This window comes from Boleophthalmus pectinirostris, unplaced genomic scaffold, assembly GCF_026225935.1.
Source record: "Boleophthalmus pectinirostris isolate CB_2022bp ecotype Guang Dong unplaced genomic scaffold, ASM2622593v1 HiC_scaffold_7, whole genome shotgun sequence".
Lineage (NCBI taxonomy): Eukaryota > Metazoa > Chordata > Actinopteri > Gobiiformes > Gobiidae > Boleophthalmus > Boleophthalmus pectinirostris.
The window spans coordinates 7257973-7285880 of NW_026571473.1; the positions used below are offsets into that span (position 1 = coordinate 7257973).

At 38.3% G+C, this 27908-nt stretch overlaps 1 protein-coding gene across 2 annotated transcripts; it reads left to right on the forward strand.

Moving 5' to 3' along the window:
* Window positions 1-27828, forward strand: rexo1 (REX1, RNA exonuclease 1 homolog). Of its 2 annotated transcripts, none has more exons than XM_055164701.1 (16): window positions 1-296; window positions 2822-4599; window positions 6006-6110; window positions 7858-8068; window positions 14263-14405; window positions 16800-16937; window positions 17650-17773; window positions 19813-19938; window positions 20585-20728; window positions 20920-21033; window positions 21738-21811; window positions 21956-22066; window positions 22530-22645; window positions 23179-23317; window positions 23877-23997; window positions 24656-27828. In XM_055164701.1, the coding sequence occupies exons 1-16, from the start codon at window positions 113-115 to the stop codon at window positions 24742-24744; spliced, it is 3717 nt and encodes a 1238-aa protein (XP_055020676.1). In that variant the 5' UTR covers window positions 1-112; the 3' UTR covers window positions 24745-27828. The 2 variants fall into 2 exon arrangements, with proteins under 2 accessions (XP_055020676.1, XP_020789014.2); XM_020933355.2 differs by having other exon boundaries at window positions 6009-6110.
* The last annotated feature ends 80 nt before the right edge of the window (window positions 27829-27908 follow it).

Here is a 27908-nt window from a genome sequence, read left to right on the forward strand (position 1 = left end):
CATGGCGCCGTAGGGACGTTGTTATTGTTTCGTCGCCCACAAGATTTTGCAGTCAAGACAAAAAACTTCAACTTCAGAACGTCAACGGGAATGAGAGGAACGTTTCTAAAGGATGTTACGGTCCACTGGCTTCTTCCGAGGGATTGACTGCCCGTTTTACACCGACTGCAGTGAGGGGAAAGGCGGCAAGAATGGGTGTAACAGACCGTACTGTCACTTCAGGCACAGCCAACACCGTCTCCTGTCCTACGGAGCCACAGAAAGCAAAAAGAAAGACCTCCCCGCTGCTCAAAAAGGTGCAACTTTACCGCTATCAAACTGATGCAATTTGCATTTAACCCTAAGAGTTTGCACATGCACCGCTAACAAGAATAGGATTTTGAAGTACGCCGGTATAATCGTAGATATAAAAGGTTTTGTATAGAGTGAGCTGACATCCCTATTTACCCGGGACAGTCCCAGTTTTGAGCCTTGTGTCCCCTGTCCCATCAGATTTATCCAAAACCAGTGATCTGTCCCAGTTTTTTACAAGAAATCTCCCAGGTGTCCCTATTTTTGACCAGTTTGATCTAAACCAAGATTAAATTAAGATTAAACCAGGACTACATCAGGTCTAAAACCAGGACTGTCACAATGTTTGACTAATCAGATCCCTGCCAACATTAAAGAGGAGCATAAATTGTCATTTATTTTGCCAGAATACAGAAATTTGACCCTAAAGCAAAAAAAAAAAAAAAAAAAAAAAATGCAGCATCAGAACACCCTCAGATTATGACTGACACAAGAATGCACAATGTTACACACTCTTTTCACTATTTTATTTATACTACCTGTCCTAGTTTAGTGTTCCAGTTTTGAATTTAGAAAATTTGGTCACCCTAGGTTTCGAATTGGTTTCTGCAAATAAACAAACAACACATGAGCCCATATAATGCATGCTTTTAGTTACAGAGTTACACATGTTATACTTCTAGTAATAGTAGTAATTCTCCACGTTAAAGGGTCAATGTCAAGCTATTTTCTGAACTATGTTATGCTGTTTCCTCATCACAAACAGATCTGGAGTTGTGTTTTGTTTCATTCACATGTTTAACACACAAACCCTGCATGCGTTATTAAGTGCTTAACTGTATTTTTAAACTCCACACACCTTAACTAGAATCAGTTGGATGATTTCAGCTCTTTACTGCCAATCACTACTGAACAAAAAGTAAAAGGTAGTTCACTTGAGAACTACCGCTTCATGATATCACAAGGTGGAACAGAGCATTTTGAGCTTTGGAGATGTAGACAGACTAATAATAAAGTGTTTCTCAAACGTGTGAATGAAACAAAACACAACTCCAGATATGTTTTTGAGGAGGTAACAATATTATAACATAGCTTAAAGCTCACAGTAGTCCATTTTGTGCAGTATAAGACCTTTAAAGAAAGTGTGTTTATTAAATGCATACAGCAATTGTGCTTTTGCTATTTTTCAGATAGGCATTTTCATAATATGCTATGCCTTGTAGAAGTTCTCATTGCTCAGGTGTACTGAGTTTGTGTAAACAGATTTTTCTTCCTGCTTTGCCTTTAGTTGGGATTACTGAGGCCTCACTCTCAAACAGGTCTTTCCTTGTTCAGATGTTGTGTAAATACTGAGGCTGCAGGTAAATGGGCTGTATGTTTTTTTCCAAGTGTATCTTTGAATGATAAACCTTTATAACAGCAGTGTCCAAACTATGGCCCTCAAACCCCAGCAAGACTAGTAGGCAGTTAATTGGCAGATGATGTGGAGCCTAATAAAAACAATGACACGTCTTTTGTTTGGCCAGGTAATCAGAGGAAGTACTTTTCTCCATATTTACTTATCTATTAATAATCTACAACTATAATCTCGATAACACCAATTTAGATTGTGATACAAGCAAGGTGGCTCTGTCAGACTTACATAAAACTCATCTGCCTGAATGACTCACTGTACTGATCAGCGGCTGTTGTCCTCCACTACGAATATATGTTTTAACTGAATTGTATTTTCATTTATTTGATTTGAAGAGGGACAATGCACATCAATATATATTTCAGTAAATGTGCCAGTTTTAGATATACAGCTAGTTTGCTGTAGTCTGTGTAAGTATGACAGTCTCCACACAAGCTGCAGAATGTCAGCAATATAATATGTGTGGCTCTTGGTGAAAATAGTTTGGACATCTCTGATTTATGAAAACTCATAGTTTTTAGTTCTATTTTTTTCAGTTATATTTAGGTCTGTCATGATAATAACTGTATCAACTTATTCATTACATGACAGATGGAACAATAATTTTTGGGTTCAATATTTATTGTGTGTACATTTTCTTTGCACTACTGGGATATTGGTGGTTATTTTTTGACTATATGACAAGATTTAAGATGTAAAATATTGAATTAATAACTTCTGTGACTTATTACAGATGCAAAATGAGTACTTCAGTTTCATTCTGCTGTTTATTTATTGCAGCTCATGATTTTTTTTTAACAATATTGCACATTTAGAATAATTTTTGTGGTTTGAATCTGCTCTTTATTGTGTCAGTGGTATAAATTTGTTTTGGTAGTATCATTTATCATCTATATTTTCTTAGACTTAAACAAACTTTATTGATCTACAAGGGAAATTACTAGGACGCAATAGCTCACACGTCACAATATATTATAATAACAAAGACAAAAAATATAATGGTAATAATAAATTAGTAGATAAATAAAATAAGTAGCAAAAATAGCAAGGGCTTGTTATATCTTTATTAAAATTATATTGAGCGCAGACACTAATTATTTGTGTTTCTCTCCACAGATCAGGGCTACGACCCCTTTAACCCGGAGGTGGTGCATCCGTCAGAGCCTCAGAATGAACAGGCAGCTTCAGGCGACATCAGCGGAGCTCTGGCTTTGGTCAACCGGGCGATCGAGGAGGTGCGCTGCCAGATGGAGAAAGAGAAGAGGAAGCTGTCTCGAATCGGAGATGAACCCTACGACCCCAGCGACAACGCCTCACTGGAAAGCACCAAACCAAAGGCCACACACATGACCTATGACCCCGGGAGTTACCAAATGACATCAGGGGAGTATAATCCCAGTCCAGGCTGCAGCAAGTACACACTGGATACAAACACACAAGAAAACAGTGCAAATTCTATGGAGTATGTACCAACTTTAATGAAAAAATCTACAGCTCGGACTCAGAATCTCCAGTCATCTCCTCCCAGTCCAAAGTATTCCAACAGCACATCATCCACAAAATCGAAATACACTCTGGACAATACCAAACCATCTACAGACATGGAGTATGACCCTTTATCGAACTTTTCAGCAAGTATTGCGGGGAAAAGTAAGAAAGAAGAGACTGGTAAAAATGATGGGAACAAATCATCTAGAGTACCAACTGAGGAGTATGTGGTCTGTGTTAAAAAGCCGCCACCACCAGCTTCTGTAGATGTTAAAAAGTACACGATTTCAGACTCGGATGGGGAAAGTTCTGGGACAGAGTATAAACCAACTTCACTAAGTAATCTACAGCTGAAAAAGGACAGCAATAATACAGACGTAGATGTGGTTTGGAGCGAGAAAAAAATAAGGACTGATTGTGTTCAAAATGCACTGACGCAAAGGAATAAACAAGAGGTGATTGACTCAACGAAATTGGATCATGTCAAACACAAGAGTAGCCCAGATAAAAAGAAATCAGACAGTAGCAAAGTGGAGAAAAAAACAGATAAAGACTTGAAAAAATCCAGCACAACATCTAGTAGTAAAAGTAGCAGTAGCACTGATAAAACTAAGGTGTTAAAAACTTCAAATCATGACACTTCTAAGAAAGAAAACAAAAGTTCCTCGAAGAAAGAGGGGGAGAGGAATCGAGATAAGATAAGAACGAGTAAGGATGGAGGGAAGGAGGAGAGACGGAGTGATTTGAAGGTGAAATCAACAGACAAAATAAAAACAGACTCGAGCAATAAGCGTCACAGAGATACTGAAAGTGGTGGGAGTGACAGCAAAAAAGCCAAAATATGTGATAAAGACAAGAGCAGACATCACAAAAATGGTCAGCTTGAAAGTGGTAAGAGTTTCAAAGATTCAGACAGCAAAACTAGCTCTGGCAGTCGAAGCAGTAGTAGTAGTAACAGTAAAGGGACAAGTAGTAAAGATAAAATGGTTAAAAACAGCAGTAGCCCTAGAAGTTTGAAAAAATCTCAACAAAAAGAGAGAAGTTTAAGCTTGAGTCACGCCGATCTGTTTGGCGACGAGAGCCCAGAAGAGGCGGAGCCAATTGAGGTTGATAATGACGATGACGACGAAGAAGAGGAGATGCTGGTGCGAAAATGCGCAGAGGCGGTAAAGAGACGATTAAACAAAAGGAAAGCGTCTGAGTTGACCCCTTCCGGTTCAGAAGACGAGGCGGACAGTGCGGTCAGCAGGAAGGCAGCTAAACAGGACGTGGAGAGTCTGGGCATAGATCTGTCCAGTCTACAGGACGATCTGGACTTCGAATCTGACCCCCTCGAAGAGTGTTTGAGAATATTCAATGAGTCCAATGATGTGAAGAAGGAGGACAAAGGAAGGCAGGCTAAACAGGTAATGTATTTCAGTGTGTTTTATTTTTATTTGGATTCTAAAAATGGATAATATCGGGAAAACAGTTCGAAGCTATGCAAAAATATATCCAGTATATAGTTTAACTAAAATACTACAAAAACAATTAAAAAACAACCAAAAATGTACATGCTGGAAATGAAAATGGCAAAAAAAAAGTAGTGTAGTATACAGTAGTAGTGTACAACATAAGTATTCACTGAGTTTAATGATGTGAAAAAGGACTACAAGGGAAAACAGGTAATGTATGTCAATGTGTTTTATTTGATTTGGATTTTAATAATCAATAATGTCGTGCATGTTGTTTTGAAGATATGCAAAAATGTTTCCACTATATAATCTGGTTTAAAAAGCTGCTAAAAAAGAAAGAAAAAGAAGAAGAAAAAAAAATTATCACATGCAGAAGATGAAAATTGCAAAAACGTGTGTTATAAATGTTGAAATAGGGATAGTGGTATACAACATAAGTATTTAATGAGCCTAGTGACCTGAAGGAGGAGAAAGCAAGGCAAACTAAACAGGTAATATATAGTATTATAGGTATAAGTCGATGTGTTTCATTTGATTTGGGTCATAAAAATTATAATATCAGGAATGCTGTTTTGAAGATGGAAAATTTGAATATTGAGTAGGCCAGTTACGATAACACATTTTTGCTTACAATATACAGGTCATCATAATAATGCATTTTATTTAATGGTGCCTTTCAGGACTCTCAAAGTTACCTTGCTAAAAATCATTAAAATCACAAAGACACAAGGAAAAAAACAATAAAAGACGCAGAGGACACAGGACAAACTATCATGCAGGCTACTCTGAAGAGATGGGTTTTTAATTGGGTTCTGAAAGAAGAGATGGAGTCAATGTCATAGATGCATGATGGGAAGGAGGTCCAGTGTTGGGGGGCACGGCCACTGACGGCTCTGGTCCTCATACAAGACAGGCAGTGAAGAAAAAATAGACAATAATCTATAGTATTGTAATAAATAAAACAAAACAACAAATCTAAATGTGCAATATCTTTAAAAAACCTGACATGCAATAATTAAGTAGGTGAATGAGACACTTCAAGAGTTAATTTGCATCAGTATAGTGACTAATAGAACTTAATTATTCAACTCTCTATACTTCACATCTTATTGTATGCACATAGAACTTTTGGCCCAGAGCTGGGAGAGGTCCTTCTCAAAGTCTGTAAAGTGCATTTTTTATTAGACAACATGTAGTGTGGACCCACCAAGATGGTTTGTAACCAGGGCCCAGAATTTGGAGCTACACCCTGCCTACAGGAACTGAGCTGACAGGGACATTACTATTACTGTACAATTATTCATGTCACTTTTGCTGTATATTTTTGCTGTCATTAAAGTGTTTTTGTCTCACTGTAGCAGGCTTCAAGAGATTCAGACGAGGAGAAGGAAACTGATGGCACTTTAACCACTCTCTTTCCCGGGCAGAAGAAGAGAGTCTCCCATTTTGTTGCCAAAGGAAATGTGAGTGCTTCATTTTAACTATGACTGTAATGAGTTGAGAACACAACCAGATTTTACTCCTGGAAATTCCCATGGCTCAATCACAAGGAAGTAAAAGGCAACTTGTTAGAAATATTCACTGGGCGGGGAAGGGTTTTCAGTAACATGCTATACCAATGACAGTTTTTAATCACACACAAAGAATAAGTTACAGCTGATATCATCAACGTCCTCTGGGAGTGTGCTAACTGTAAGCACTGCTCTGTATGAAGTGCTGTTTCTCCAGTTAGACTTTAATCCGAACTTTGTTTTAACACACCCTGACCTGAAAAAACTGACTTGGTTGGAACTACAGCAGGTGAGCTGAGTTGTGCTGTTAAACAAGTCTCTTACATGTTAGATTATAGTCATAAGTTAGCATTAGGCAACAGTTTCAGTTAGTTGCACTGATGCTTTTTGTTGAAAATAAAACACTAAATGGGCCCATGAACACACAGTTGGATCAAATGGTCATAAAAATGTGTTTTAAAACCTACATGGTAAAATAAACAAACAAAAAAAATAGCATTCTCTTTCCCAAATGACATTATGTTATACAAATAATTAGGGATGTAACTAGGGGTGTGCAAAAATATCGATATATTGTATCGTTTAATGTGATGATACAGTATCGATATCATGGGCTGCTGTATCAATATATCACCAAGAATATATTTTTGGTATATTTTATTAAATTATTTTGTTAAAGTGCTACAGTTTTGTTGCTTGTTTAGTGGAAGGAAACTCATTTTATTTAACACATTTGACAATTTCACAGTTTGGATGATTAAAATGTTTGTGTTTCATATGAACATTGCACAAAAAGCAGAATAACAAAAAAGTTGAAAATGTGTAACATAAACAACAAAAACGTTTAGTGTCACAGCCTTTATTTTTTATTGAACTGTATCAAATCAATTTGAAATATATCATATCGAACCGAAAGTGCACTGCATCGAGGTATGTATCGTATCGACAACTTCATAATGATACCCAACCCTAGATATAACAATATCCAATGCCACGGTATGATATTTATTGCGATATTTTGTGGAGACTAACAAAACTTTGAATATGCTATTTTTTTCTCTTAAAATCCCTGACAATACTTAATCCAAAGACCAAAACATCTTAGAACAGTTATTTCATGTAGTCTGCACTGAAATGGAGCAAAGGATCATGGTCTATGTAGTTCCCTCTCTTATTTTAGCTACTGCTGCACCATAACTCTTAATTTAAGCAAAGAGACTTGTATTTCTATATATTGTGATGGTCCGCCATATTATTGGAAGACTTTTGACGATATGATTTCACAATATTTCGATTACTGTTACATCCCTACAATTATTTTTTATTTAAATATCGAGATGTGTCCATGGGTTTCAGAATGATGAAAAAATAAGATTGTTTCTTTCAAAATTATATAGATAGATCAATGGAAATGTTATTAATTCTGAAGGAAATTTCATAACGCTCAGCTGTTTTCATACATATACTAGAGAAATAATAAACAATAAACTATAAATGAGCAGTTAAAACTGAAAAAAATATATATGAATTATGAAAAATAGTAAAAATGTCTATAATGTAATTAATAAATTGTCCAATTGATAGAGCTTTTTCCTTAATATCAAAATTGAGTTTGAAATGTTATTATTATGACAGCTCTAGTGCAGGATTTGTGCTGCCCTTCCCAAAATAATAAATCTTTAATTGTGTTCATTTCCAGGTGGAGGCGCCCCCCAAGGCCGTGGTGCGTCCCTACAAGCGGCCCACAGCTCAGGAGGTGTGTTACAGGAGGATGCAGTTGGCTCAGCAGCAGGCGGCTCAGCTCTCTGCAGCAGTGAAGGCCTCCGCTCAGAGCCACAGCGCGGGGGGCTCAGGAGAGAAGAAGAGGATCGCTCACCGCCCCAACCCACACATCACACCCAGTAAAACAGGTACACACTTTAATACAGCATCATTGACCTGAAAACTGAAAAAAACATTAATATTGTACAATGGTTCTTAAAGGTGCATTGTGTAACTTTTCTGGTGAAGGGTCCATCGCTTGTTTCTTCAGATATGTCATTGCTCTGCCTGGAATGTTCCACAGTATGACATTAGGCAAGGCAAGGCAAGTCAAGTTTATTTGTATAGCACAATTCGTACACAAAGTAATTCAAAGTGCTTTACAGAATAAGAAATACATTAAAATCATAATAAAAACAAATCAAAACATAAATAATCATGAAGATTAAAATTTTAAAAAAGAGAGACATAAATTGGAGAGAAGAGTGCGGAATGAAAACCTTTCAGTTATATGCACAGTTAAACAGAAATGTTTTGAGTCTGGATTTAAACAGCGTCACAGAAGAGTCTGTCTCACATGTTCAGGAAGACTGTTCCAGGTTTTAGCTGCATGAACCTGAAACGCTGACTCCCCTTGTTTAGTCCTGACTCTGGGCACCAGCAGGAGGCCGGTCCCTGAGCTCCTCAGAGTGCGAGATGGTTCATATGACACTAACATGTCACAGATGTACTTTGGTGCTCGGCCATGAAGAGACTTGTACACAAGCAGAGCTGCTTTAAAGTCTATTCTCTGAGGCACAGGAAGCCAGTGCAGAGACCTGAGCACAGGACTTATGTGCTCGTACTTCCTAGTTCGAGTAAGGACCCGAGCTGCAGCGTTCTGGATGTTCTGCAGTTGTCTCACAGCTCGTTTGGAGAGACCAGTGAGCAGACCATTACAGTATCTAACCTACTGGAGACAAACGCATGGATAAGTTTCTCCAAGTCTGCTTTAGACAGTAAACCTTTGATTTTCGCTATGTTTTTTAGATGGTAAAATGCTGCAGATGTTATTGACTTGATGTGGCTGTTAAAGTTCAAGTCTGAGTCCATTATTACCCCTAGATTTCTTGCCTGATTTGAAGGTTTTAGAGAGAGAGACTGGAGGTGACTGCTGACACTGTCCCTTTGTTTCTGTGGACCAAACACTATGACTTCAGTCTTGTCAGAGTTTAGCTGGAGAAAGTTGTTTTGCATCCACACACTGATCTGTTGGATGCAGTGACAAAGTGAGTCCACTGGTCCATAGTCTCCTGCTGCCAGAGAGACGTAGATCTGAGTGTCGTCTGCATAATTGTGGTAGGACACGTTATTGCTGCTTATTAACTGGCCTAATGGCAGCATGTAGAGATTGAACAACAGGGGGCCCAGGATTGACCCCTGAGGCACCCCACAGGTCAGGGCCATGTGATCTGAGACACAGTTTCTAATTTCAACAAAATACTTCCTGTCTTCTAGATAGGACTTGAACCAGTTTAGTACAGTACCAGAAATGCCCACCCAGTCCTCTAGTCTCTGTAAGAGGATCCCATGATCGACAGTGTCAAAAGCAGCACTCAGATCTAACAGGATCAAGACTGAGACTTTGCCTGCATCAGCTCTAAAACCTGACTGGAAAACATCAAAGGAGTTGTTCATTTGGAGAAAGTTCGTAAGCTTCGTAAGCTTTTTCAAGGACTTTGCCAAAAAACGGCAGATTTGAGATGGGTCCGAAATTGTTCAGTACTGTGGCATCAAGACTGCTCTTCTTTAGGAGAGGCTTAATGACTGCAGTTTTCAACGCGTTTGGGAATGTTCCAGATTGAAGTGACATGTTAACTATGTGAGTGAGTGGTGAAAGTAAACTGTTGAGGACGGACTTTAGAAATCTAGTGGGTAACATGTCCAGGCAGCAAGTAGATGAACTCAGACTGGTAACGATCTCTAAAACAGTTTTGTCAGTTACAGGTGCAAAGTGATTCAGCTCTAAGTGTCTCTGTGGCTGCATGCTTGTTATTTGTGTTGTGGAATTGATGGCATTTTTGATGCCCTGAACTTTGTCATTAAAGAAAACTGCAAACTCATTACATTTAGATGTGGAAATCAGTTCTAGTGGCAGTGGAGCTGGAGGGTTTGTTAATCTGTTCACTGTTGCAAACAGGACACGAGAGTTGTTACTGCAATTACCAATAATGTCCGAAAAATACTTCTCTCTTGTTTTACTCAAAGTGTAGTTGTACATATGCATTGTTCCTCTGTAAATCTCATAATGAACCTGGAGGTTTGACTTGCGCCATTTCCGCTCAGCCTTCCGGCACTCCCTTTTCTGTGCTCTGACTGAGTCATCATTCCTCCACGGAGCTTTTTGCCTATCTTTAACCATTTTAACCTTTATCGGGGCGATGGCATCCAGAACATTCAAAACACTCAAAGTCACAGAGTTCAACACATCATCAACATTAGAACATGAGGCAATTTCAAAATTGATCATTTCCATGAACAGTGCACCTGTGTTATCATTTATGTGTCTTCTTCGAACAACTGTAGGAGCAGCCGGTGGTTTGGGAATAACAGACAGGTCAAAGAAGACACAGAAATGATCAGACAGAGCAACATCAACCACATTGACATTTGAAATATTTACACCCTTTGTAATGAGCAGGTCCAGAGTGTGCCCTCTGATGTGAGTGGGCTCACTGACATGCTGAGTCAGACCAAAAGTTTCAAGGACAACACTAAGCTCTTTGGCACTTTTGTCACACACATTATCCACATGTACATTAAAATCACCTGTAACGACTAAACCATCAAAGTCTGTGCAAACAACTGAAAGCATCTCAGTAAAATCATCAATAAAACTTTGACAGTGCTGAGGAGGTTTGTATATATGACTATGTAGAGTATGGACGGTGATTGTTTTAGCTCCATTTTGAAGGAAACATACTCAAATGATGAAAACACCCCAAATGACAACCTGTGTGTAACCAAATGATCTCTAAAAAATGCACACACTCCTCCACCCTTTTTATTTGCTCGTGTTTCAGATTCAAATTTGAAGTTGGGAGAGGTTGATTCCACTAGCACTGCATGACCTGTGTTTTTGTCAAGCCATGTTTCAGTTAAAAACATAAAGTCAAGATTAAAAGAAGAAATAAAATCATGAATTAGAAATGATTTGTTACATAAAGATCTGACATTGAGCACAGCAAGTTTCTGATTAGTTTCAGTAGGACTGGATGTTATCTTCTTACAGGGAATGTGAACTAAATTTCTCTGATTAGACAGTCTAACTGTCCTTCTTTTAATCCGTCTATGTGTTGTAACTGGAGATATAGCTCCATCGCAGGGCCCCAGCCTGATATTACCTTTATCATGACTGTATGTCCTGGGACAGCAGAGGCCCTGTGCGTCCTAGCTCTTGGTGATAACAGCTCTGGGGAAAGGCGGGGGAGGGCGAGCAGGGGAGAGTTTGGGTGAGTGACCAGGTGAGGGACCAGGTGAGGGCCGAGGAGGTGGCCGAGGAGGTGGAATACGGGGAGGTTTGGGTGAGGGACCTGGTAAGGACCGAGGAGGTGGAGTAGGGGGAGGTTTGGGTGAGGGGAGAGCTGAGAGAGTCTCTGGTGGTGAAACAGGCACAGTTTTGTATGGGGGAGAGTTCAACATAGTTGATGTCAGAACCCTTGACCGTGCTATATTAGGTGTGAGAGGAACCATCTTGATTCCCGATCTGATGAGGCTTTCTAGATGGTTGGGCAGTGCCATGGGTGAAGGTGGGGAGGAGAAGGAGAGTGAAGAGTCCGTTGATGGAGTAGATGTAGCAAAGGGGACTCCAGGCTGGTCTGTGGGCAGCGGAGGTGATGGGTGTGCTGGTGGCGCTGGGGGAGGTGGTGGTGGTGTTGACTCATTCTCTGGGGGAGGTGGTTCTGCTGACTTGTTCTCTGGGGGAGGGGGGGGTGGTTCTGCTGACTTGTTCTCTGGGGGAGGTGGTTCTGCTGACTTGTTCTCTGGGGGAGCGGGAGGTGGTGATGCTGCTGAGTTGTTGTCTGGGGGAGGGGGAAGTGGTTGTGGTTGTGGCAGTGGTGGTGCTGTCAATGGTGCTGACTTTTTGGCTGGTTCTCTGTTTGGTGCAGTAGGGATGCTTCTCCCATTTCTCTTTTCTCTCACTGGATGCACAGGACCCTGTCCAGGCCGGTGCCTCAGAGCGTGGAGGAGGTTTTCCGTCAACACTCTCACTCCACCTCTGCTTAGGTGTGGGCCATTTCCCTCAAACAGGTCCTTCCGTTTCCAAAATAGATCAAAGTTCTCAATGTAGTGCAATCCTCTGGCCGCACACACGTTCAGCAGCCACGTGTTCAGCTGAAACAGTCGGGTAAATTTGTTCCTGTTCCTTAGGTCTATGTTGGGAAGAGGTCCACTGATAAATGTCTTAACCTCCACTTTATTAAGCTCCTCGAATAATTTAGTGAAATCCCTTTTCAAGACTTCACTCTGTTCCATTCTGATGTCCACTGCACCCACGTGCACAATCAGCTGTTTAACCCCTTGGTGTGTTGACAAAACTTTTGGCAGGAGTTTTGTTATCTCAGAAACAGTGTAGGTCGGGTAGCAGCATGTTAGGATTCTTCTGTGACTCACACCACTGATAGACCCGTCTCCTAGCAGCAACGTATCTCTGACCTTGACGTTTGGCACAGATTCCCAGTATGCCTGCACTCTTTTGCCAACTTTATTGTTCTTGTTTGTGATGACAGTACATTATCCGTTTGTACGTTAACATGAGTCTGTGACAGTGGTGAAAATCTGTTTGTTAGCTTTACTGTGGGTGATATAATGATATTAGCATTGTCTTTTATCACTCGCTGCGCTGGCTTAGCATTTTGGTCTGTACCAAGTTTTGGAAAAGACACAGTATCACTCAGGTTTAAGTTGAAAGAATTTTCACCCTCTTCTCTAGAAGTAACTGTAGGTTGCTCACCACTGGAAGTCACTGGTAGCGTCTGATGAAGTCCTTTTTCAGTTTCTAAAGCAAATATCCGTGCTTGTAGCTCATAAATTTCTTGTTGATAGTTCCGACAGCGCTCACAGATAGAATTCCCTTGGTTTCTTCTCCCCGACATGTTGCTGGCTCATCAGATGATTTGTTAAAAAATTTAAAAATGTTTAAAAGTATTAATTTACTTAAAAGGAAATCAAAAATAGACACATTATCCGTTGTTGGAGGAGGTAAACTGATTAAAAAGCAAAAACAGCAGGAGCAAGCAAGGATAGCGTCCACACTCTTCAGAAGCAGGAAGTAAACAGCTCCATCTTACATTTGTTCAATTACAGGTGGTTTTATAGCTCAAAATTACCTAGAAAAACAGACATTCTAATTATGAGCACAGATCTGACCTGTAACTTGGTCTGGTTTGAAGATAGAAAGTAAAGTAATACCAGATGAAGCAATAACATCCCCACGAAGAACAGCATTTGACAGACACTCCACCAGAAAGGTTACACAATGTACAATGTACCACTGAGTGTGGAGTGACTGAATAATGAACTGTAAAGCGCTTTGGGTATCTTGAAAGGCGCTATATAAATGCTATCAATCAATCAATCAATCAATCTTTTAAAAGTCATGTATTACACTATTTTCTGATCTATGTTATAAAGTTGTTTTCTCATCAAAAACATACCTGAGTTGTGGTTTGTTTCATTCACACGTGTAACACACAAACCCTCCACTGTATAAACAAATGAACTAAGGGAGTGTGATATCAGCATAGCATTTGCCTCCAGTCAAATGAAGCTCACTGAGGCTGGCCGTTATAGGTGTGAGTTCAGAGTTGAGTTCAATATTAGGAATAGAAATGTATTTATCGACAAAAGTGCGAAATAAAAACACCAGGATCATGTAGAGCGAATTAATCCGAACATTTTAAGATCAAAATGATGAGGCTCAGTGCAGCAGTTACAGAGAGAGGGGGGACAATTTTTCAATGTAAAGTCAATTGGAGTTGAAGTTGATTGAGCCAGAAGCGTCCCCATATTCACTTCCTATTTGGAATGTGGCAACTAGTGGGTTAGCTATGTTTTTTGTTTTTTTTTGCTTCCTGGTTTAACATGGGCAGCATATGTGATGTATAGAAGGTACAGCACAGCCTGTCTTATGAATTTCCATCATGTATCACTGAACTAACTGCTGTAATTAACCTCCATTAGCTATCAACTATTCTTCCTGGAAACCTATATTGCATGTTTTTAATTAATTAATTTGTTTGTTTTAATGTCCATTTATGTATACAGTCTGTGGTAGCAATCTGTGTATTTCTGTTTTGAAAAGGTGCAGCAAAAGTTAAGCCAGACCCGAGCAGAGTGTTGTCTCAAACACAGCCGTCTGTCCGGACTCAGACCACAGCGGGGATCCTGCCCAAGACCTCCTCCACGGTGCAGCAGAAGAGGGTGGCACACACACCAACTCTCAAGGTTAGAGCAAAAACAGATCAAGGACGTGTTGACACAATGCACACATTAGCAAACGCTGTCAGAAAAAGTTATAAGACTGAGTCTGAAAACTCAAGGAAAAGCACAAAATGGATTTAAACTACACAGACTTGTTTACCACTTGTTTAAAACTCTGATTAAATACTAGTAAAGCCTCAGACAGAACAGAGCCTACAGTTAGCATCACCTAGTTTAATAGTAGTTTAAATGAAACTTAAGTCTGAATCCCATGGTGGAATTTGTTGTTTAACTAAGAGAGTGCAGATTTGCTGACCTGGTTTATAGTTCATATCTCTAATTACTGGGCCTATCCTCATGATATAAAAACTGGCACATAGTTTCTTCTCTTCTTTCTCTCAGTATGAATAAACAAATGTGATGGTGAAATTGGTGCTATTATTATACTCTATTATTCTATTATTATTAAAATAATAACACCAATTTCTGAAGTCACTTGACAGTTGAAAGGAATTTAAGCCATGCAATTAATTTTGCAGGTTTGTGTAACCAATCCCTAATAAATAATGATAGTGTTCAACAGTGACATTCTCTCATAAGGAAGGAGCGGTACAAAATGTTCAGGGAAGGGGGTGGGGCCAGTAACAACAGCCCAAAATCAGTTTATAGACTTAGACTTAAACAAAATTTATTGATCCACAAGGAAAATTATTTGGACACAGTAGCTCACACATCACAATATAATATAATAACAAAGAGTAAAACTATAAATGGTAATAATCAATTCTAAATACGATGCAAAAATAGTTCAAAACTGGTGTCAGAAAAGGCATAATTATATAAATGTAAATGTACAAGTCAAAATAAAATATAAAAACATACTTATACAAATATATCTCAGCTCAGATGATATGATGAATGACAGGACATAGGGTTATCTGTTACATAAGGGTGAGTTGTTGTACAGTTGTAGGGAGTATTATCTGTTGCATATGGTTGAGTTGTTGTACAGTTGTAGGGAGTATTATCTATTACATATGGGTGAGTTGTTGTATGGTTTTAGGGAGTATTATAGTAAGAATGTTGGAGCCTGTTGGAGAATGAGCTCCTCTGTCCCTCTACAGTCTGGTGCAGTGGGTGAGTTGTTGTACAGATGTAGGGAGTATTATCTGTCCCTCTGGTGCAGTAGGCGAGCAGGAGTTTCCATGATGAAGAGCAGTTTGTCCAGTGTCCTCTTGTCTCTCACTGTGACAAATATCTCCAGTTCACAGCTGATTACACTGTATTTTCATAGTAAATACAGGGAAATAGTGGTAGATGATAAAAACGCATTGGAAACGGTGTGTAATATTTTCCTCTGAGGCTTGGTACTGAAGGTCCTGGTGGTTGAGGACCTCTGGTGTACAACATTAGTGGATCATAAGTTTGCATATGTCCTACAAAACCAGTGAATCTCCCATAGTTGTAATATTTTGTCATTCATCTGAGATACGTTGAAAAATGTTATGAACACAACCTATTAACTGTTCTCTGTTTAAAGAAACTGTATGTAGCCTCTGCCTCTTACAGTTTATAAAAGGGAACTTCAACTGAACTGAACATCAACTCACACCTGGGTTGCCAGTGCCTTAAAGGTGCACTAACTTTTTGGATGGGGGTCTGTCACGTGCTTGTTTCTATGAATATGTCATTGCTCTGCCAGGAATTTTCCACAATATGACATTAAACAGATCTACCTTACATTTATTAAATTACAGGTACTTTTATAGCTCAAAAATACCTAGAAAAACATACATTCTAACTGTGAGTGGTGTTGCCTTTCCACAGATCTGACCTGTACCTTGATCTGGTCTGGTCTCCATGATGATAGGAAGGTTTAATACCATACTGTGAAACATTCCAGACAAAGCATTAACATTTCCACAGAGAAAAGCATTTGATGGTGCCTCCACCAGAAAGATTATACAATGCACCTTTAACCTGTAGATAGAGGACAAGTTTTTCTCATTCTTAGTATATGGACAGCGTATACTGCAGCAGCAAAGGCAGTGAGGGTTCAGGTCAGAGAGAGTCCATTTAGGTTCTGGTTTTTAGTACTGAAACTGGCAACCCAAGTGAGAGACTTGTCTGAGGCGCATTCTTCTTCCTGACTGGATAACAATCTTGAGAAACAAAATACCAAATTTTAATATAAACAACTTAGCCATCATATACAATGTTATTTTGTAACTTAGAATTAATCAGCATTACAATTGTTATCAGTAAAGTTATATTTGTTTCGAACATGTTTGCCTCATATCCTTTTGAGCGCCTCAGCTATTTACTGAAATCACAATGCATTTACTGCAGTTTAGGGCAATTGATGTTCAAATAACTAAATAAATAAACCTTTTTTAATTTGCATTTGTTGTTTTCCAGAGCACTTCTATGAAGCGCCCGGTCATTCCCACTGAGTTTGGAGCCAAAGTTCCCACCAACATCCGACAGCGATATCTTAACACCTTCATCGACGAGTGTGTCAAGTTCTGTGCGTCAGAGCATTCTGCTTTTCAGATGGTACAAAATACAAACAGTACTTTTCAGATGGCACAAAACTACTGTCGACGTTTATATAATTTCAAAAGAGAGATTTAACTCAAAGCTAGGGTACCAAACCTTTTTTTTTAATCCTTCTGTGGTGAGAAAATCATGAATAATAGTTAAATATCCTTGCATCTCTCCTTCAGTTATAATAAATAAATGTAGCAAGACTTTGTTTGGGAAGTCTTAAAGAGGCACTATGTATTTTTTCTGATGGAGAGAATGATACGTACTTGTCTCAATGAACATGTTATTGCTTAGCATGTCATGTTCCACCATAGGGCATTAAATTTAACTACCCTGCCTTCAATTACAAGATACATTTGTAGATAGACATATCTAGATTATCATGCATCAGATGCTGCAAAACCATCACAATTTTACATAGTTTTATCATTATATCTTTCATGCACTCTTAAACAAATGTACTGTAGTATTTTTGTTTGGTAAGTCAGTCCTAAAGTTGCACTATATAACTTTTCTGATTGAGGGTAAACATTACACCTTATTGGCAAAAAGGAGAAATTAAATTTGTCTTGATGGCACCGGCTTGTCTCCATGGAGATAAGTTCAGTGCCATACTGTGTTACATAGCAGTCAAAGTAGTAACATCTCCAAGGGAACAAACAGGTGACTAGAAAAGTTACACAGTGCATCTTTAATCTTGTATAAACCTCATGTGTTCCAGGCTCTTGATGAGGAGAAGGTGGTGTACGAGCGCAGCAGCAGTAAAAACATTTATCTGAACGTCGCCGTGAACACTCTGAAAAAACTCAGAAGCAAAAGTACCCCATCACCATCTCCTGTCAGCAGTACGTCAACACTACTACTACTACAGCAACTTTTTCTATGACTAAAACTAATCCCATTACTTTTTCTTTTACTATGACCTTTACAGCAACTGTTACAGCTACTACTACTTTTATTAATACTACCACCACTAATATTACTACTATGATTATTATTAATATAATTTCTACAACAATTGCTACCACTACTACTTCTACTACTACAACTTTTACAGCAACTACTTTTTTGTCCTGACAGAATTGAATTTTCTTTTGCTATGGAACCTACCTGGATGATTGAGGGACTACAGGGGATTACAGGGATTAGACATATTTTAATAATTGTTAATAATTATCTGGATTCAAAGACCTTTCAGCCAGCAGTATTATCAAAATGCCAACATTTTCATTTTAAGAAGAACTTTAAGAAGCTATCAGTCGCCATATTTTTACCTGTACTTGGTTAAAATGTATTTTTAAAACTCTTTGTACAATAGAAATAATCATTTTACTAGTCAACTAATAAAAAAATCAACACACTACGTACTAAACTATTACTATTACTCATATTTTTGCTGCTACAACTACTACTACTGCCACTGTTGGGCAAGTTACTTTCAAACTGTAATGCGTTATTTATTACCTATTACTGTCATTTCAAAGTAATTCGTTACATTACAATATTACTGCATTTAAAATGTAAGGCATTACATTACTATTGCATTACTTTAAGTTACTCTCACCAAAATAACTTTTGCGCTGTATATGGACTGAACCAGGACTGAACCAGGTCTAAACCAGGACTAAACCAGAGCTGAACCAGGACTAAACCAGAAGTGAACTAGGACTAAACTAGAACTGAACTAGGACTAAAACAGGACTCACTGTAGGGAAGGGCTCGAAGGTGACCGCAGGAGAAAGGAGCGGCTCTGCTCCGCACCTCACGGAGGTAAGAGCGGCTGTCACCCTGCTGCTCGGGCTCGCGGCCCTGATTTCAGCAACTATTTGCAGGTACCCGAGCCGGTGCAAGAGTCTGTTACAGCGCGCGTAACTTCTACCTTCCTTCAGCGTGTCCAGAAGTCCAACTTTTTGTGTGATGGTTTGCATCTTCCTCTGCCTTTTGGGTGCGAGCGCAGGAGCCTTTGTCGGTGCAGAACATTTTGTCGACGTTGTGGGTTTCGTCGGGGAGAAAACTTGCAACCGTACAGCACTTCAGAATCACACTGCTAGAGATTGAACATGTATTTAAATTTGGCAGCTGAACACATTCTGTACTGTACTGTACAGGAGACAGGAGTCCCTTGGCCAGTCAGGACGCAGCGGGAGGAACGCAATACACATTCATACAATGTAAAAAAAACAGGGCATGCAAAATTGCACACAAAAAAATAAAAAAATAAAAAATCTGCGAGACAGCGAAAAGTGAACTGCGATAGAGGGAGGGACGAGTGTAAACCAGGTCTAAACCAGGTCTAAACCAGAACTGACCCAGGTCTAAACTAGGTCTAAACCAGGTCTAAACCAAAACTGACCCAGGTCTAAACCAGGTCTAAACAGCGTGGAGTTCTTTGTCAGTCCTTTCGCCCGCGGTTACCTGAAGGTCTATGAGGGCGCATCTCCGGTGTTTCACCACTGCTGATATCGAGGTGATTTTAGCGAATTTGTATGAAGAAAAACCCACCACTTCAATCCAGGTTAAAAAACACTGTAACGCGCGTTACTCACATTTGTACCGAGTAAAATATTACTATTTTTTCCCCTGTAATGCCTTACATTACTGCGTTACAGCAAAAAGTAATGCATTACTGTAATTCGTTACTTTTATAACGCGTTACTCCCAACACTGACTACTGCTACTGCTACTGCTGGTACTACTACTACTACTACTACTACTACTACTACTACTACTACTACTACTACTACTATACTACTACTACTACTACTACTACTACTACTACTACTACTATACTATTATTACTCCCCTCCTGCTACCACTGCTGCTACTGCTACTGACAGCGTATTGTGTATTGTATATATTTTCCTTATAATCTTGTTTTCTCCAGAACCAGCTGCCTTGGTGTCCAACAGAAGGGCCCAGTCCCATGAGGAGGTTCTGGGGGGTCGTCTGGCAGCGACCACCAGCTTCACTGTGAACAGGACGGGCAAACAAAGCCAGGAGAAACCATCGGGTGAGATTTCCTCATTTAGATTATGGGTCACATGGTCCTACTTTAAACTTTGATTGAAGAAAATATTTTTATTCTTATTTTATTTTTATCTTTCTATTTTGTTGCATAGTTAAATCATAATTCAATTTAATTCAATTCAAAAAGTTTATTGTCAAATTTCACATATCATGAACAGATGAAAAATTATGTTCTTCTATCTTCTGAATTAAATCATATAAAAGGAAAAGTCCAAAGTTCTTGTGCTGTACCTCCTCCCGGAGGGCGTGAGGCTGAACAGATTGTGTGCGGAGGGACTTGCATCATTCACAATTGAGGCGGGTGGTGTACATGTCTTGCAGGAAGGGGAGTTGTGCACCTTAATTTTCCTTTCTGGGGATCAATAAAGTATTTATCTAAAGTATTTATCTATCTATGATCTTCCTGGCTGTGTTCACTGTGCACTGCAGGGCTCTCCTGTCGTAACAGATTTCTTATGCAATATTTTCTATATTGATTGCAGTAGTGACAAAAAGAAAAAAATATTACGATAATTAAGATAATTTTGCTGACTGATAATCTTGTGGATTTTTTTCTGTAAAGTAGCAAAAATAAATGCATTTTTTCTACAGGTAACTGGTTTGTCCTTATTAATCTAATTTTTTTCCAGGAGCGACTCTGTACCATAAGCTGAAGACATATTTGATGACAGAGGAGCAGCTGCAGGAGCATGGATATCCAAGAAAAGACCCAGAGGCCTCAGGCAAAGCTCTTCTGTACAACCTCCCAGAGAAGAAGGCTGCCCCTATAGACCGTAAATACCTCTCCACAAATCATCCTTACGTTTCACTAGTTATGTTCACATGCACACCTAAAATCAAATTATTATCTGCTGTAAAAATCAGATCTAATCATTGGGTTATCTGATCATTCTTGTTATCTGATTTTTACTGGCCAGGTTAATGTACCTACTGTTGTGAATTTCAATGTTTTTATTGTTTTCAGCGTTTACAAAGGTCTGCTGTCGGTGTGGAGCGGAGTATAAAGTCAGTGCAAATGGAAGCTGTGTCCGGAAAGAGGAGTGCACTTTTCACTGGGGACGGTTACGAAGACACAAAGGTTCATCATATTTAACATTTATATTTCATTCATACATTTTAATTATAATTTAGCCATATTTTTAAAGGTGCACATTCAAACTTTTCTAGTGGAGGGTCCTCCAACTGTTTAGGGACTCCTTAAACGTTCAGCATATCCTAACCCTAACCTTAACCTGATAGTGAAATAATATATGGGTCAAAAATAAACAATTCCTAAAAATAAATAAAAATGAAAAATAAGCTCCACTGTGGAATGAAATAAACATTTATATGCTCCCCAACTGTTTGACTCCGTAGAGATGTTATTGCTTTTCCTGAAAATGTTCACAATATGTTAGGTAAAGTTATCCATCTCTATGGAGACAAACGAGACTCCAGTAGGGCCAAATTTCAGCTTCACGATATATGAGACTTGACCCTGCCTACAGTTAGAATACATGTTTTAAGCTTTTAGAAATGCCTATAATTGAAAAAAGCAAGATATCAGTTTAATGTCATACTGTGGAACATTCCTGGCAAAGAAACACCTATAATTGGGGAAAAAAAATAAGGTATCAGTCTAATGTCATACTGTGAAACGTTCCTGGCAAAGCAACACGAGACAAGCATGTGGTGGACCCTACACCAGAAAAGTTACATTGTACACCTTTAAAAGCAAAACACCTTGCATCTAAAGTTTTTTACAGTTTGTTAATTAATTGTCATTTTGTGGTTTTGTGTCAGTGTCTGGAGGCTGGGAGACGAGTTACAGCTGCTGCTCCGGGGCTGTTGGGTCACTGGGCTGCCAGGTTTCCAAGGTAACACATTTTTTATTACATTTTCCTGTCTGAAGTTGCAATGCTCAGCTAAATGTGTTTGTTTATCCTATATTTTAATGTGTGATTATCCCTAAAGCTCTAATGATCTGTTTGGATTGTTATTTGAATTGTTATATTTCACAGCAACATGTTCAGGACGGGCGGAAAGAGTCCTTAGATGGATTCGTCAGCACCTTCAGTAAACCTCTGCCTGCAGACGGCAATGCAGGAGTGTACGCCTTGGACTGTGAAATGGTTAGTAAACTTAAAGGTGCATTGTGTAACTTTTCTGGTGGCGGGTCTGTCAAATCCTTTTTCTGTCGAAATGTTCTTGCTTTGTCTGGAATGTTTCACAGTATGGTGTTAAACTTTTCTATCTTTATGGAGACCAAACCAGACCAATTTACAGGTCAGATCTGTGGAGAGGTGACCCCACTCACAGTCAGAATGCCTGTTTTTCTAGGTATTTCTGAGCTATAAAACCATCTGTAATTGAATAAGTGTAGGGTAGAGCAGTTAAATGTCATACTGTGGAACATTCCAGGCAGAGCAATGACATATTCATAGAAATAAGCAAGTGACAGACTCCCAAACAAAAAGTTACACAATGCACCTTTAAACCTGCCGAATAGCTGCTGGTAATTTCATAACAGAGGATTGGACCACAAATATACATTGTCTTTCTTGTCTATACTCTTAATCAAATCTCTCTTTTCAGTGTTACACGAAGCAGGGCCTTGAGCTCACTCGTGTGACGGTGATCGACTCCGAGCTGAAAGTCATCTACGATACATTTGTCAAACCGGCCAGCAAAGTCGTGGACTACAACACAAGGTGATTCCCCTGGTTTTAAATAAAGTCCTCTATGTTTTATGTCTGTCACTTGTGTATTGTTGCAGGAAATATTAATTCCTTTGACTCAATAGCCTGGCATAAAGCTTCATAATCTCATTAAACCCTTTGTGAAACCAATCACAATCACAGTGTTTACTGCAGCTTAATAATAATAATAATAATAATAATGTACTTGATTAATATAAACTTTAGGCTCATAGATGCTTTACGTTTGCATTATTCATTCACTTCACACCTGTGGTTAATGTAGCCACAGCTGCCCTGGGGTAGACTGAACAAAACAAGCAAATGCCTCCTTCACAAATACAAACGAAAAACTATTTATTCAAAGATCAGTTGATAAATACATTTTTGTGACAGGTCTGATGGCAACAGGCTTTGTCCTCTTGGTTATGCTCATTAGAAAATAACTGAAAATAAGTTATCATTAATGGTTTTTGTTTGACATGCATGTTCACTTGTATAATTTTCACTGTAAATGTCTTGATGAAGTTAACAGTTTTTTTTGTCAGGTTTTCTGGTGTGACGGAGGAGGACCTGGAGAGTGTGAGCATCACTCTGCGAGACGTCCAGGCCGTGCTCCTCAGTCTGTTCAGTGCAGAGTCCATCCTCCTCGGACACAGTCTGGAGAGTGACCTTCTCGCTCTCAAGGTACCATCCAATTTGATACCAAGACACTGATTTACGCTAATACTACACTTATAATGTGGAGATGGGTAGACTGAAGGCCATTTTATAGAACAGTTAATCTATCTTATGTTCATTTATGATGGGATACACAATTTTCGAACCTTGAAAAGAGAAAATGGTGTGTATCTGTCCAGCTACTTTCTTGCTCTCATAAGCTCTTTGGGCTAATGGCGATTCAAATAAAATGTAAAAAAAACTTGTACATTGTTAGTGTTCTCAAGCTTGATTTTGCCTCGTAAGTGCTGCTTTTAGAATAAATAATAAAAACATACAATAATGAAAGAAATTATTTATTAGAATAAAGTCAGGCACCCCAGTATCAACCAGAAGTATCATTTTTTCATACTGTGGTATCAAAATTGGTACTGGGTAAACTAGTCCATTGAAGTTTTTTGTTCTATTTCTCATGTAATCATAATGTGTAACCCAGATAGTGTAATGGTCATGACTGTTCGTGTAATAAAAGGCATTATTGTTTGAGTCTCTGTTTGAGTCTGAATGAGCCTCTTTGTGTTTACAGCTCATCCACAGTTTGGTGGTGGACACAGCCTTAGTTTTCCCTCATCGCCTCGGCCTGCCGTACAAAAGAGCCCTGAGGAACCTGATGGCCGACCACCTCAAACGCATCATACAGGACAGTGGTGAGAATAATGCACACAACACACATGCACAATATAAATGTATTTTTAATCAACAACTTGTCCTGAAAATTACAAACTTGTGGAAGTGCTACCTACCTCACCTCATTAAACTTTTGTAATGCTTTTTTTGGTGAATATAGCATTTTCAAGCCAACCAAAAAATAGCCAGTTTATCTAAATAAAATATGTAATTAATTTCATGTTGTTGCAATAATTTCAGCACTTTGTAAAGTTTTTATTTTGGCTCTTTTATAATAATTATTGAATAGTCATTGCTTGCACTGCCGATCTCTCGCCAGCAGAGGTCACTCTTTAAAATAAAGGTGGACTATGTAATGCGTGTATTTTCAAGGATTTTTTTGCAGTAAACATCTGATTATATTAATATAAGATTGATAAATTTAATGCCATTCTGTAAAACATTCCAGGCAAAGCACTTCCCATTACCTATTGTCTTGTCCACCAGACAGATTACAAAGTGCACCTTTAAATGAATAGTCAGAATTCCTGAAATATAGATGTGGTCCGATAAATGCTCTAACCATTTTGCCCTTTTCCCCAACACGTTGCTAGGTGACTCATCAGACATATGACTCAATATTTAATACCCAATGCCATTCATTATTCAAGGTTATTTAAATAATTTCTTGTTTTCCAGTTGGGGGCCACGACTCGAGCGAAGATGCGTCTGCGTGTATGGAGCTGATGATGTGGAAAATCAAAGAGGACGCCAAAGTGAAAAGATGACAATAATCCAACATGGGCGCCGTTTGTTTCTATAGTGACGGCTCAGACCAGAGCCTCGTGGAGCTGTGGTCTTTAACTGAGAGGACAGCCTTGTCAAAGCAATAGGAAACCATTAGCAGTGTTTCATTTGGGTATTTCTGTTCTGAATTATGTTAATTTAATGTGTTTTAGACCTGGGGAGTCCTCTCGAACTTCTATAGAGACGGCTTTGGTAGATTTTAAAGGTGGATTAAGTTATTTCTGGTACAATAGCGTTTTTTTTTGTTTTTTGTTTTAATTAACCACAGCTTTTGGAAATGGACAAGCCTGAGAACTGCCAGTGTTAAATTATGTATAGATTTGTGAAAAAGTTATCAAATTTAAATGTTTTGGAGGAATGTATGAAAATCAATGGAATTATTATTTTTGTTTTAAATGTGTTTAATTTATGTCCAATTTTGATCAAATGAACTGGTAGCTCCATTATAAAATAGAATGGTACATTACAACCTGATGTAACTTTTCTGGTGACGGTGCTTCATTGCTTGGAATGTTCCACAGTATGGTATTAAACTTTTCTAAGAGCGTGACGCCACCGTGCCAAGGTACAGGACAGATCTGTGGAGAGGCGAGTCTGCAAGATTGTAAATTTTTTTGTTAGGATTACCTGTAATTGAAGTTGAAGTAAAAGATTGAAGTTCATAGCCATAACCAAAGCAATAACATCTCCATGGAGACAAGCAGGTGGCAGGAAAATGACACAGTAAACAATTTATTGACAGTTTTCACCTTCATTTTTACAGATATTTTGGATTTTATTTTCATGTATTATTGGAGCTGTTAGTGCTTTGCCTGGAATGCTCAACAGTACGGCATTAAACTTATCTGTCTCCATGGAGATAAGCAGGTGGCACCAATATACCAACTTACTTATCAGATCTATGGAGAGGTGACCCCGCCAACAGTAAGTTTGTCAGTGTATTTGCGTTGTATAATGTATAATTTCTTGTCAATGAATATTCCAGGCAAAGCAATAACATCCACAATGCACCCTCCATCAGAAAAGTGACATAATGTACCTTTAACTATAGAAATGACTTACTCCAGACCCCCATAGGAAAAGCTACACAGTGAGCCTTTAATTCAGTTTAGTACTTCTTATTTTCCTCTTTTTTTGATAGACATTTTGTATTTTTCTTGTATTTATTTTTTAATGTGCCCATGACTATTGAAATGCCTTACTCCACCTTTATAACGGGCATTGTGGGTTGAACAGTTGTACTTGATTTGAGCAGTTTGCACTAAAGAGATGCTCTTGTTGTTTAGGGCCCAACTCTGAGTTACCTCATGTGTGTTCTTACACTGTTACTTATCTGTGTCTCCACCTGTGCTTCAGCGAATTCTGTCATTATGTAAAAGGCACTTGTGGTTGTACTGACGTCTCTTACATTATCAAATATATTGTTTTTTGCCTTTCAAATCCTGAATCTTGAATACTTGATTGACGTTCTAGCTGAAATAGCCTACTTAGTTTGTCTGAATTTTATACCTTTTATGGAGCTCAACAGTGACGGCCCGTTCTGCTTTCAAAAAAAAAGCAAAGACACCACAGGGGCTAATCAGCTACACTAATAACATGGCCAAAAAACAGCACATTTAAAACACAAGACTTTATTAACTTAACGGTTTATATAGTTTTTAAATAAAATGATAGGTCTTGTGGCCTTGTAGTTGCCACATAACTAAAGACCTTTCAAATGTTATTTTTTATTTGTTTTTTCTGAATGTCTATGAGTAAAATTGATGGAATATTTAGTTTTGGAACCAGGGGGTTGGCGGTCCCTGTTTAGCTCCAAAGTTGAATTATATCTTTGTATTTCTAGTCAACAAATCCACCATGTGTTATGCATGAAACTCACTCACCGCACTAAAAAAAAAACTTTATAACTCAATAATAATGATGCTTTTTGATATAAATTAGTCTACTGGGGATAACCTGACCTGTGCTGTTTCATGTTCAACATTCATCAGTCAATAGTTAAATTAAAGTTGTTGTTTTTTACAGCTGTGATGGAAAAAATACTTTGATTTAGAGTAATAACTACTTTATCTCATTTGCATATTGTAAAAACATGCCCTGGAGATTCTGTTCACTGGTATTCTGCTCGCTCAGTTGGGCCAAAAAATAAATTAAATAACATTTCTATATTTTTTTTTATTATTTGTTTTACTTTATTACCTATTGTGTCTAAATTTACACGTGTTTTAATACAATTGTCCATAAAATAATTATTAGTTGGAGTGAGAGATTCTACTTAAAAATTGCGGCTCTGTTGTACACTCAAAAAACGAAAACAAAAATGTAATGTTGACCCTATTTAAATCTGTTATGCAAAATTTTATGTTGATCCATTGCAAATAATTTCATACTATTTAATTAACTTCAAACCAGAACTAGGCCAATTTAAATGAGTTATATGAGTTCTCTTAACATACAATTCTGGCCTCAGAAATGTCAGCAAAAACATTCAAATGATTTACACGTTCATCATAAAACAACTTCCAGCAATATTAATGTATTCTTCTTTAAAATGTCCGCTTTTATTTGAATTCAGCTGTCAATATCTTTTCCATCACAGTTGCAAAAACGTATATCAGAAACTAGTAAGAAATGATGCTGTTCTGTTTTCTATCTGTTCAACTTTTTATAATAAACTGTATTGGCCAAAGATTTGTGTGTAATTACTTAGGTCTGTCAGGATAATTAATATATCCACTTATTCTGTAAATAATAGAATAATCAATTTTTGGGGTCAAAATTTATCATGGGTACTTTTTGTTATTTTTCTATTCTACAATAAGATTTGACTCTATATACTGTAAGTGTTTCATTCTGCCATATTTTTGCAGCCTACCTTCTTGTCCTTCTTGACCTTGGAATGTTCCTAAGTATGGCTTTTAACATGTCTGTTTCAATGGAGACAAGCAGGTAACACCATCAGGCTGAGTTCCAGATCAGATCTGTGAAGATGCAGCCCCACTCCATGTAAGAATGTAACTTTTTCAAGGTTATTGTGATCAATAAAAACATTTACCATTGGTTAACTGCAAGGTCACATAGATACGTTCTTTTATACAGTAGGATAGTTTCATTATAATTAATCATCTATATTTTATTCAGCAGA

Excerpts from the sequence above, each read along its gene's own strand:
- rexo1 (XM_055164701.1), top strand. The coding sequence starts at position 113 with ATGTTACGGTCCACTGGCTTCTTCCGAGGGATTGACTGCCCGTTTTAC. Across the intron at positions 21,812-21,955 it reads TGGGCTGCCAGGTTTCCAAG|CAACATGTTCAGGACGGGCG; the intron begins GTAACACATTTT and ends TATATTTCACAG. Across the intron at positions 23,318-23,876 it reads GTGACCTTCTCGCTCTCAAG|CTCATCCACAGTTTGGTGGT; the intron begins GTACCATCCAAT and ends TTGTGTTTACAG.